The following is a 12,388-nucleotide window of genomic DNA, read 5'->3' as shown; positions in this document are numbered from 1 at the left end:
CCTCTGCCTAGGAGCTACTCCCCAGAGCCTCCTGCTTGCTGGGCGGGGAAGAGGTGTGCTATTGTCAGGGTGTCCCCCTCCTCCTGCACCCAGCTTACCCCATCTTCCATAGAGCAGGGGCGACACACGACAGGGCTCTGGAAAGAGGGAGCTTCCTGGCAGCAGCTGCCATCTCAGCTTGCTGATTAACTTGTAAAGTCAGTGTGCTCAGAGCGGGGTCAGCGTACTTAAAGGAGCAATGTGCCCCTCTCTCTCTCACACACACGGGGTATGTCTCTCTGTCTGCCATCTGTCTCCCCTCCCTCCATTCCTACAATAATGAGTTAACCCTTGAGGGCTCAGCCAAGTGCTAGTTCATCATTTAGCAGTAAGGCATTCCCTGGGAAATATCCCACCCTCTGACTTCACCATCTCAACCAAGCTTCATAATTATCATAATACCAGTATTAAATTGTTTTAAGTGTGTGGGTGTGGGTGTGTTTTATATAAAATATATAATATAGTCTTTAGTTGGTGAAAAAAATTTCCCTGGAACCTAACCCCCACCCCCTTCCCATTTACATTAATTCTTATGGGGAAATTGGATTCGCTTAACATTGTTTCACTTAGTCGCATTTTTCAGGAACATAACTACAATGTTAAGCGAGGAGTTATTATAAAGGTCTCATCTTGCAGCTATTTCTGCACAAATTTAACCTTTATATTTGTGAGTAGTCCCAATAATGCATAATTGTCTGCAGGATTCGAGTAAAAAATAGCAATTTACAAAAGATTTGTGTGTGTGTTTGTGTGTATTTACACACTTTTTATTGGAAACAAGTGCAAACTAAAGACAGTATTCTAATAACTCTGGATTGCTACCTCTTCCTTCCCTGCTGACCCAAATCATTGGCGCTTCTGCTGTTCCTGATGCATTTATTTATGCATCATTCAATGTAAATTACATTCATCTCTATAAGCTCTTATTTTATCAGTTACTATATAAATAATGAAGTGCTCATATTAGGCAAACTCAATCCTCTCTATCTACTATTTTTAGTTAGCATATAAAGTATGTCCACATCCTTCTAATTAGTTTTTGATATATGAAGTAAGAGACATTTTTTTAAAATTCTTAATTCTGTAAAATGATAAAAATCATAGATTAAATAATATAGGATCATTAGAAATATAATACATTAGTGTTTTGTCTTTATGAATAAAATTAGGTTTGGCAGAATTTGACTTTTATATAATTTTGAGGATAAAATTGATTTTTAAATTTTTCTCTTTAATGACAGTAGACATTGCATTCAAAATGCTAAAGCTTTGCAACTGTTAACACACAAATTGTTAACATTGCATGTCAAAACATACAATATAAAACATAAAAAATCAGATTTGAAAGTTCTCAAGCAGCATTTTTTTTTCTTTGCTTATCAGTAAATTTCTGTTGATGGAAATATTTTTTTCATGGGTTCATGTGTTCAGTGAAATCAGGTACCTACCTTCACTAATAAAAATCTAATCCTTCCAAGCATAAATAAAACCGATGAAAATATTGCAAGAGGCTTTTTATATTTTTCAAACAGTGAGATAAGAATTTAATACAACACATTTTAAGTATGTAACAAAGGATATGAGAAAGAAGACAGAAAAAGGAAAATAGAGTGAGAGGAAAGGGGTAGCTTTAACATCTCCCTCATTTACTACTAAAGTACACTGTTCCTGTTTATATGATCTTTTGTTTAAAATAATTTGCAGAAGAATGTGCACAGACTTGTGCGCCTTCTCAAAGTATAACTAGACATATGTGCAGAGTCATAAAGTTCCAGACTTGAACCTATTCCAGTATGGTAGAAAATCCTTGACTCTTCATCTACATATAAGCAATGGAGCAACTATAAGTAAAATTTGAATCCGCTTCCATTTATCTCTCTCATATTTTTCAAAGTTCAAATTCTCCAACGTACAAGGGTCTGGAATGCTGGGCACCAAAAAGCCAGAGAATTTTGTTCAGTGTGATAGAGAACAAATGATCAATAAGAAGGTAATTATGAACAGGACCACTGAACTTGAAATAGGAAAACATGTTGATCACAATGCCTCCAATGTTTGTCAGAGAAGTGATTTGCCATCTTGTTCATATTTACTGGTATCTGGTACCAATGGGTTATTATATTTTATACTGTATTATATTTTAACTCTTACACATATTTTGAAATGGAACAAACACAAAAAACACTATGAAATCTCAAACCTCTGGCATCAGAGCTCCTTCCCATTTATTCATGAACTCTTCTTTAACAGGCAGGGAAGACAATTATTTTGTACAATCTTCGCATAACATTCTGAGGTTCCTTTCTTAAAAACCGGATTTACTCAAAAGGAAAGGCACTCTAATACAGGCAACTTTAACTCCAGGCCAAGTGAGAAGACTACTTATCTGAAGATACACTGCATGAGGCAAACACTTGTAACATTAAATTTGGCACATAATTTTGATGTCAAAACACACTAAACTACTTTAATCAAGACTAAATACACTGAAAAGGGAAAATTATTTCTTGAATGTCTGTGTGACATACATTACAGGAAAACCATTAAGGAAATATGTTTGAAGTAGATGGGACAATCGTAAAGAAAGTAGAGCCTTTAAAAATACGCCTTTTAATATAGTTTCTGTGACTGACTTTTATCCATTAATAGCTCTTTTAAGTTGGTTAATGGAGACTGTAAATAAAGATTTCATTGATGTAAACTTTGCAGACTTTGAACTCTTCTCCACTGTTCTTTTATATTAGTCTATATTTCTCTAACTATAAAATGTAGTTGCCACACTAGGTGGTCTTAGTTTTGTCCTGTCTGAAAGGACAGTGCCTAAAATAAAACTTGCCATATAGTAAGAGGATTATCTCTGTAGGTAAAATTAGAGTTATTGTGGGCAAACATCATGCTTGGAACTCTAAATATTGTGGGCTTGCAAAATTTTGTTTAGTGTCAATAGGAATGATGCTAAATAAGTGTAGAAGGAATAAGTGTCTTCATGGTGAGAAATTAATCTGCAATTAATCTAGTTCTGAAATAAATTCAAGCAAATGATGGGTATTAGGAACATATTTAAGATGACTGTTAAATTGTGTCCATTTGAAATAGTTTTAGCAGGGAAAAATCTATTTTTTGTTAGTTTTTATTACATCTTTGAAAAAGTTGCATATTAGTTTTTCTTTTACAGTGCTTTTTCTGAATAGTAGTAATGTTGAGCTTGTTGTTTTTAAATTTTGTTAGTGTAGTGGTTTATTTCCATACTCATTGGAAAGAAAATCTAAACTTGATTGTGGTTGGTGTACAAAAGTTTTTATATGTAATCAAACAACCAAGTAAGTGTATTGTGTTCCAAACATTTATTGGAGTGTGCTTTGACAAAAGTGTCCAAAGTGGTTAATGCATTGATGCCTCATCTCACTTTTTCTGATGCTTTAAATTTATGAATAATGTGAGTTTTTGTTTTGTTGTTTTTATTTTTAGGTCACCTCAGCTATTGGAATTGTATGTGATAGAAGCAGACTTAAAGTTGTTCTCCTTACTGTGCGTTGCATAGAATACAGTAGTGGTTTTATAGAATGGCTTTTAAAAAGTTGTCAGATGCATCTTTCTTTGAGAACAAATGTATTGAATATAGAAAGTTTGGAAAACGAGTTGCTTAAATATAATCTGTGAAATGAACAAGATTTACCCAGCTGCCCTAGTGCAAATAGATACAAGATATATTTCAGAGATACAAGATATATTTTGTTACTGGCAGTAGTTCATAAAGTCGGTCTGAAGTAGACTAGATGGTTTAGACAAGTTATAACATGTATTTTATTTTAATTTGAAACCAACTTTTGGCCTGCTTTTTCACACATGCAAGACTCTTAAATCTGTTAAAATGTTCTTTACCCATTCAACTAAACATCCATAAGACTAAACTGCTTTTAAGTGCATCAAAAAAGCATTGGAATTCTTCCCTTGTTACTTGTATTTGTTGCATTGATTGATTGACTCTGTACATTTAAGGAAAAGAATGTACTGACTAGACTTTTTGTGGAGCAATAGCAATGGTTCATGGTTCATGTATTGTGGTGGTGTGTTTGTAGTATCTTAGAAGATTTCATGTGGTGACGGTATGCTGCAGCACATGAATTTACATTTTTATTTTAAAAATTATTCCTTCATACCCTCGTTCACATGTCTGCTGTATAGAAAATTTCTTTTGCAAACTGTAGTTTTACCAAAAAATCTCTTGGATTCTTGGCTGTTGGAGTAAGGAAAATGAATCCTCAGCATCAAGTACAATTTCATGTGATTGGGGTGGGGTTTTTTTAGGATATACCCAAAAGCATAGTTGATATATATTTTTTTCACTTCTTGAATATAAACAATATGCTAACTTCTAGAGAACCTTGAAGAGGACACCAACAACTTAACAATGAAAATCTAATTTGAAAACTTTGTATCTGTTGTTGCAAGTAACCCCTAAAATTACTTGAATTTTTTTCTGCCTGGATTTTTGGCTCCAGTTCAGGCACACTCAATCCTAGCTGTTGAGCAGTTTTCTGTCTACTGCATCCCCTTCTCTTGGCAACCTGTGCTTTCTCCCCAAGTCTTCAGTTACCTCACACTGGGTAGACAGCTCCTGACTGAAGTGGAGCACACTAATGGCAGCAACAGGAGTGCAGAAAGGGAGGCTGGTCTTTCTAGTGAAGTGAGTGGGACTTAGGAGATCTGGGTTCAATTCTTGATTCTGCAAAAGACTTCCTGTTTGACTCTGGATAAGTCACTAAGAGTTTGTCTACATGGGAGAGTTTTGCCCATATGATTAATCAGTATAGCCATTCCTCCTTTCCCTTTATGGAGGCACTTATTCTAGTAGCTTAAACCCCGTCCTAAACGGTATCAGATGAACTGAGTAAAATAAAAACAGTGATATCTAGCTCTTATCTACTAATGAAGAGCACTATCTCAAAGAGCTTTACAAAGGAGGTCAGCATCATTATCTCCATTTTACAGATGGGGAAACTGAAGTACAGGCAGGTGCAGTAATTTACCCAGGTCACCCAGCAGGCCAGTGGTCAAGGTCTCCTGAGTTCCAGTCTAGTGTTCTGTCCAAGGCACTCATACCAGAAAAAATGTGTCTACACAGTAAGGTTATAACAATTTCACTGTTGGTTCAAATTCATGCATTAACTCATACTGATATAATTTTCCCATGTATACAAACAAGTCCTTAATCTATCTATGCCTCCATTTTCCATCTGTAAAATGGGGATAATACTTCCTTTGTCTGACTTGTCCATTTTAGATTTGTAAACTCCAAGGGCAGGGACTATTTCTTGCTATATGTATGAACGGCACCTAGCACAGTGGGGCCCTGATTGTGGTTGGGGCATCTAGGCACAACCACAATATAAATAGACAATAACTTCAGGAGGAGCACCAGACGCTGTAGCTTCCATGGAGCAATCTGTGATTGGGTCATTTTCTTCAGTGTACTGCTTGGGACCTTTGCCTTCCCCTGAAATGAAGGAAGACCCCATAAAGATACCGTTCATTTCCCAAGGTAGGCACTGAGCAAGTAGCGGATCCTGTAGGTCAGGCACCAGGCAAAAAGAGGAGAGTGCAGTCTGAAGCGGGGACTGCCAGTCCTCCCTACCGATCTCTGCTTCACCCAGCTTTTGTTATTCCCTAGTTCCGTTTCTTTTTGGTGTGAAAATAGATCTTATTCTCCCTCTGCTCCTTGAAACTACAATCCCATAGGACCTTGGGGTCAGGTAGTAGGGCTTACCTTGTGTGGCAAGTATCTTTTAGGGTACATCTATACAGGGATAAAAGACCTGTGGCATGGCCACAGCTGGCCCAGGTCAGCTGACTTGGGCCTCACTGGGCTCGGGCTGTGGGACTAAAAATTGCTGTGTAGATATCCAGGATTGGACTGGACCCTGTACCCTCAAAAGGTTCTTGTTAATCAAGAAACTGGCTCTTTATTGAGAAAATCAGTCACCCTCAAGAACCATCTTTGGCAGAAACATGAAATCTAATTTCTGAAGGAACTGCAAGCTGGTTGAGGACAGGTATAATATGTTCATCTGCTTAACTTTTTAAAACTATTTAATAAGGAAGGTTTAACAAGTTTACAAATCTTTAATGAAAATTGTTTTATACAGAAAGCTAACTTTAATAGAAGTGATGGCATCTGAGCAATTAAGAAACACAATTTATAACTAATTTATATCGATATTTGCAGACAACTTTCCCATCAAAAAACTTTTTAAAAATATACCGTTAATATAAAAGGCATTTTCTTCTTACATAACTGGTTTATTCCCTTTATGTTTTCAGAGTCCTGAATTTGTGCTTCTCTTAAGTTGCTGCAGTGCAATGGGAGACTGCTGGGTTTTATTCTAGTGTCTGCATAGTCAGTGAAATCAACTAAATTCCAACTGTAGCACCAAATTTTGACCTCAGTTACTTGTGCAACCCTGTTGAGGACAGTATTTGGCATGTGGAACCTCTTACTGGTTGGTTTTACAGTGCTATCAGTAAGAAAGGGGGAAAATATGTATTGCTGTTAAACTAAACAGATTTTGATCTGAGTGATACAAAACAACGGAGCCAAAGTGCTGTTTTTCCAGTAACTTTTAGTTGTAGAACCACTCTTTAATACTAGTTGTACTAATCACAGATCTTCTGGTAGTTAAATTCCATCCATTGTTTCACTGGCTTCTTTTATGCTCCTGTCTTACTGGCTTCACTCCTTCCCTCTCACCAAGTTATTATTTTCAACCAATGACATTCTCAGCTGCATAACAATAGACTGGGGATTTGAAAAGTGATTGTTGCGTTATGCTAATGTTATAATTAATTTAGATGAAGATACCAACCCATGAAATTTTAGACCATTAATTTACAGGGTCACAGTGAAATTAGAAAATTTCATGATTTGCCAGTTTTAGATAAATTGTATTAAATAATACAGGTGATGTAATTCAAGTAAAAAGACAAGATTATGCCAGTTTTGTGAAGACTAGAAACAATTCATGTTTATCCTTTGAAGTATGTATTTCTTATGTGTATGTTCTCCACTTTTTATAGCAAAAGCAATACCTTTCATATCCAAACATATACCCTTTAGATGGAATTAGTAGAATGTTATAACAGAGCATTTCTTCCTTTTAACCAGGATTACGAGTTTTTAGCCATTCTTAGTGGGGATCTTTGATTTCCCTCATTCTTTTAATCTGCACCACCCTCCTACCTTATTAAATCAGTTTTAACTACTACCATCTGAAATCACCTGTTGTTCCACTGTGCTTGCCCAGTACAGTAAGCAAGGAGTCTCCACTCAAACAAATTCAGGTTACTTGTTTACTTAAACAATCAGAAGCTTAAAGCTTGAAGATCCACTCAACTAACCTGTGGAATATTAATGACATTTTGAATTGTAAAAAATATTCTATTTTTATAATTGCACAGAATTTTAATAAGACTTTTTCCTTCAACACCAATTTGGAGCTTCGTATCCATAAAAAAGAGAGAGAATTAAGTATTGACTCCATAGAGCCAGTCTATTATTAAGAGGGGGAGAGAGGAGTTCTAGGCACTCTGAAAAAGAGAAATGTATAAACAAAAGTCCTTCTCTTCACCCTTGTCATCAGAGAATGGTAAGTGCTCAGACTGTAACGAAGAAAGAGGAAAGAAAGAGACCAAAAAAAGGCTTCCCTCTGGACAGCTTCAGAATCACGCTCCATAAGAGACATCTGAATGTATGATGAATCAGGAGGAAAGTAAGAAATTAAAAACAACAACAACAAAATTCTTTTTTGGTATGGCTTCTAAGAGGGAACTCTGCATTCTCCTTGATCCTAAGAAGAAGAATGCTATCAAATCAGAGTAGGCACAAGTGAACCAAACATAAGAGGCGCTCACATTATAAAAATTCAGTGTGGCACCCACATTAATTAATTAAAAAAAATCTGCCTTCATTACTCTTTCCAACGTGCACACAGGAGTTGCTAGCCCATTGAATGTTCAGTCATTCTCTGAAGCCTTGGAAACCAAAGATGACTTTTTGCCCAAAAAACCTCACAAGGCTGCAGGGTAGAATCCACCTTATGGAAAAATTGAAATAGCTGTTCTGAGGGCTTTTCGGCCTGCTTTGCTCTGGCCATATTAGCCTTAAATGATTCAGTCAGAAGTTTTATCCATCAGTCCTAAAGATGTAAAAATGAGCCCTTCCCAAGATACTTCTGGTACAAGCCTTAAATCAAATATGGCCTCTTTGAAGCACTCTGGAAGCCAAGTGTTTTAGCAAACCAATGGAAAAGCAGTTCTTGAAACAAAAGATATTTTCAGTAAGATTCTACTATTGGAAGAAGGAATGAAAACAATAAAAAAGCAGGCATTCCTTTTGTGACTCCTTTCCTGCTAAATTCTGTAGACAAGACTCAGACCACACAGAAAATTTGAAATGGGAAAAAACAGACTAGTTGTACAGACGTTCTGCCACAAAAACTTGGAGTGCTTCTTGTCCCAGTGCATTCTTGGAGATATGGTGGCTCTCATCAGTCCTTCAAACTAGGAAATCACCCCTTCTTTGAACAGGTGACAGAGATAATCAGCAAGGTCTATGCAATAGAATTAATCACTCAGACCTACAGATTGTTTTCCCCTGGCCCAACATTTTGTAATCTAACAAAGCACAAGTCGGAAAATAGAAGATGGAGAAATAGCCTTTATATTTTTAGCCTCTCAAACTACTCCACTTTGAACAGAGACCAAGGGATACTCCATCTTCCATCACCAAGTTTCCAAGTATTTGCAAAGCATCAAAACTATCTTTGACCCGAACCATTTGGACAGATCAGTCAAAAGGGCAAAATTCAATATGGAAACTCAAAAATCTCATTTGTCAGCTGTCTCCTAGAACAGTTTTTCTTCTGTTGGCCCTCAGGGAGGCTTACCTGAAAATCTCTGTCCTTCCCACAGCCAGTTTCTCATACTTTTTGACAACATTCTAATTGGGGCCCCTTTCCAGTTAGAGAGCAGAATTGGACGTCTACATTTTTAGTCCATTTCCTTCAGAACATAGTTTCCTGGAAAACTGTCTTTTGATTCCCAATTCAGTACCATGGGATCACAAGTATTCATCTCTTATCTCCAAGGATCCAAGTGTTGGGAGTCTGTAAAGCCTTTATCCTTAGTCAGATTTCTGTGAAGCCTAGTGAACGATGTTGGTTTCGTGTATAAACGTAACTTGGACCAAGTTTTTATTTATACAGTTACAAAGATCTTCAAAAGATCTTGTTCCTCCTTCTACATGTCTGTTTATCTAGTCTGTAAAATGACCTTGGTCTTAGTGCCCCTGGAAGGGTGGCATAAATTAACTGGGAAACATATCCTTCATATAACTATTTTTGCATTGTCCCTGGTAAGACCAGCGGAAAAGAAGTGTTAAATACTTGTTGGAAGCTGCTCTGGTTATATAAATTTTTAGTAACACGTACTGTACTATAATAACCAATCCCCACATTACAGACTAGCTGTTTAGGATTTTTCCTTTCTCTAGTAATGCATTACAAAGCTAAACACTCAAAAAAGCCTATTGTTTCTCTCTCCAACTTCCCTAACCCTCCTTCCCCCCCTCAATATATTCTAGAAAGTCTTCATGTATGTTTTTATTCTTTTAAAATATGGGTTTTTGTCGTTTTCTGTTTTGTGTTTTTAAAGAGGGGGAGTGTGTGATTTTTAATGTTGAGTTCTTGGATTTTCTTTGGCTGTTTTGTGTCTGAAAGTGGCTTTTCCTTGAAGTGCCAATTGAATATCTGTTGTTAATCTCTTAAACCTCAGAAAGAAGATTACCTTAACAGTGAACCAAAAGGCAGGGGGATCTACTGCATTCCTTGAATATGAATTCAAATCCTCAATAAGTATCTTTCTGCAGTCTGTTCAAATATAACATGACGGTACTTTTCACTACTAGCCACTATTTTAATTAATGAGGCTTGTCACAGAAACTATTTATAATCATTACAACATATTTACAACATTTACACTGAACATTCAGCCAAATATATTAGTGCTCTGGACAGAATCCAGCAGGTTTTACTAGGTCAAGCAAACTTTTTTTTTTTTAAATCCTGAAGTCTCATTAGCTTGTTAGCCAGATGTTAAAGATAGAATACAAAACTTGACAGAACCATCTCTGACAGATATTTAGTGGCACAGTATGTTTTGAGGATGCAGCAGCTTTTCCTTTTGCCATCTTTATTTAATCCACATTATTTTTGTTTTAATAAATAATGCTCATGTATTTGTTGTCTTGAAGCTCTGACTTTGTATGACTTTATAACTACAAGCCAGATAATATACCATTTTATTAAGTACTGCTAGCAAAACACACTTTCACAAAGGCAGTACAGTTCATACTGTACACTTCAAAAATAATTTTGCAATGGAAATTCTCTACTAAAGGGGGTAGGCCTCAGGATTAGTCAACAAACCACACTGAGAATCCAGACAGACAAAATATGGTGGTTCATATCCTATTGGATTCAATTTTCCAGAAGTAGTGGAGAGGTTATAAATAGGTGTTTATCGTTGGATTAAACTTAATTAGGAGTTACCTATTAGGAGCCTTCCAGATCTATATTACAGGATTTCTTTTGTAAGGTGTTTTTAAACAGCTAAACTCCATTAACTTCTCTTGAAGTCATGCATTTATGTGATCCTTTACTTGGTTGTTCTAATAACATTTAGACATTCTCAACAGATTAGGGTTAACTATAATTAATTTAAAAAAAAAAAAACCTCCTTGGACAAATTCTGGCATTTCCATGATATTTCTGTTTTGTTCATCCCTGCAGAATTTTTAAATGATACTTGCAGACTGCAACAATTCAGCTAGTTTGGATCTTTCTTTCTCTTAGCTAGTACAGTACCACAGGTGTTAGAGACCAAGTGATATGGTGAATATTCTTATATTGATGTATAGGAATTTATGTGCATTGAAATGAGAACATAGTTTTGTGTGCTTCCTCTGCCATGTGTTCATTGTCCATTCCATGGCCTGAGAGTTCATTTTTAAGAAGTGTCTTTAATATTTTAATGACCCGATGAAAAGAGAAATAATACACACAACTCGAAAAAAGAATATTTGAAAGTAGATGGATTGGGGCAATGATTAGAACTTAAGTTTGTTCCAGATGCAAATATCTAACGATTGAAGATATCCATGATGATTGCAAAGAAAAAATGTGGACAATTAATTACTTGAAGGAAGAACTCCAGTGTTCATACTTATTTGACCAGCTATGGAAGAAAGATTCGTGAAATATTAACCATAGATGTCAATGAAAAGAGACTATATTTTTTTTATTAAATGCTTCCAATTTGTTACTGGTTTCAATCATTTTCTCTAAATTTCTCAGTGATGTGGACAGCTAATTATTTCATGTTAAAGGAGACTTCCACTTCTGAAGTTAAGACAGAATTCTTAACTCTGGAATTGTCATGTCAGAGCACTGCTCCAGCTAGCACACAGTAGAACCTCCAAAAGTTATGAACACCTCCGGAAAGGAGGTTCAAGTTCAGTCTCTTCTCATATAAAAGTCTTCCCGCTGCTCTAATCTTTCCATTACCATCTTCCTACTTTTTCTGTCTCCTTAGAATTTACAGCCCAGGGAGGAATCATAATGATGAATATCCAAATACTGTTCTTGTTAAGGGCTGTCAGGGTACTGTAGCACTTCGGGGCGGGGGGGGGGGAATACGTTTCTATCGATTATATGAATTCTACAGATTTCCGTCCAGAAAACTTTTTTCATTAGTATTTGTAATCCAGGTATGCTAGCGAGCTAAATTAACTATTTTCTCCAGTCTTTAACTATTGAAATTTCAGCAGTTTTTGTGGCTGTAAAACCAACTACTACCTTCTTTTGAATTTTTTAAGCAGTACTTAATCAGTATTTATAATAAGCCTTTTTCATGTTTTCTACATTAACTATATATCAATGGTGAGATGATTTTTTCCCCCCTCTACAGAAGCAACCATGGGGTGCATTAAAAGCAAAGAGGACAAAGGTCCAACTATGAAATATAGAACTGATAACCCTCCAGAACTTGTTAGTTCCCACATCAGCCATTATGGATCAGATTCTCTCCAAGCAACACAGTCGCCTGCAATAAAGGGACCATCAGTTAACTTTAACAGTCATTCCATGACTCCATTTGGAGGACCTTCAGGGATGACACCCTTTGGAGGAGCCTCTTCCTCATTTTCAGCTGTGCCAAGTCCATATCCCAATAGTTTAACAGGTGAGATTTATGTAAAATAATTTCAATTTTTATCTGTTGACAGTCTCATCCACTA

At 36.2% G+C, this 12,388-nt stretch overlaps 1 protein-coding gene across 1 annotated transcript in view; it reads left to right on the top strand.

The window, feature by feature from the left end:
• Positions 1 to 12,388, top strand: part of YES1 (YES proto-oncogene 1, Src family tyrosine kinase) — a 67,327-nt gene that overhangs the window by 22,302 nt on the left and 32,637 nt on the right. Inside the window, exon 2 of the mRNA XM_038390361.2 lies at positions 12,061 to 12,333. Coding sequence (XP_038246289.1) covers positions 12,069 to 12,333 — 265 coding nt within the window. The 5' untranslated portion in view covers positions 12,061 to 12,068. The remainder of the gene's footprint in view (positions 1 to 12,060; positions 12,334 to 12,388) is intronic.

The sequence above is a fragment of the Dermochelys coriacea genome, chromosome 2 (assembly GCF_009764565.3).
Source record: "Dermochelys coriacea isolate rDerCor1 chromosome 2, rDerCor1.pri.v4, whole genome shotgun sequence".
NCBI classification, from domain to species: Eukaryota; Metazoa; Chordata; order Testudines; family Dermochelyidae; genus Dermochelys; species Dermochelys coriacea.
Note: the sequence above shows the minus strand (reverse complement) of the source record. Positions and strands in the feature narration are given on the sequence as shown.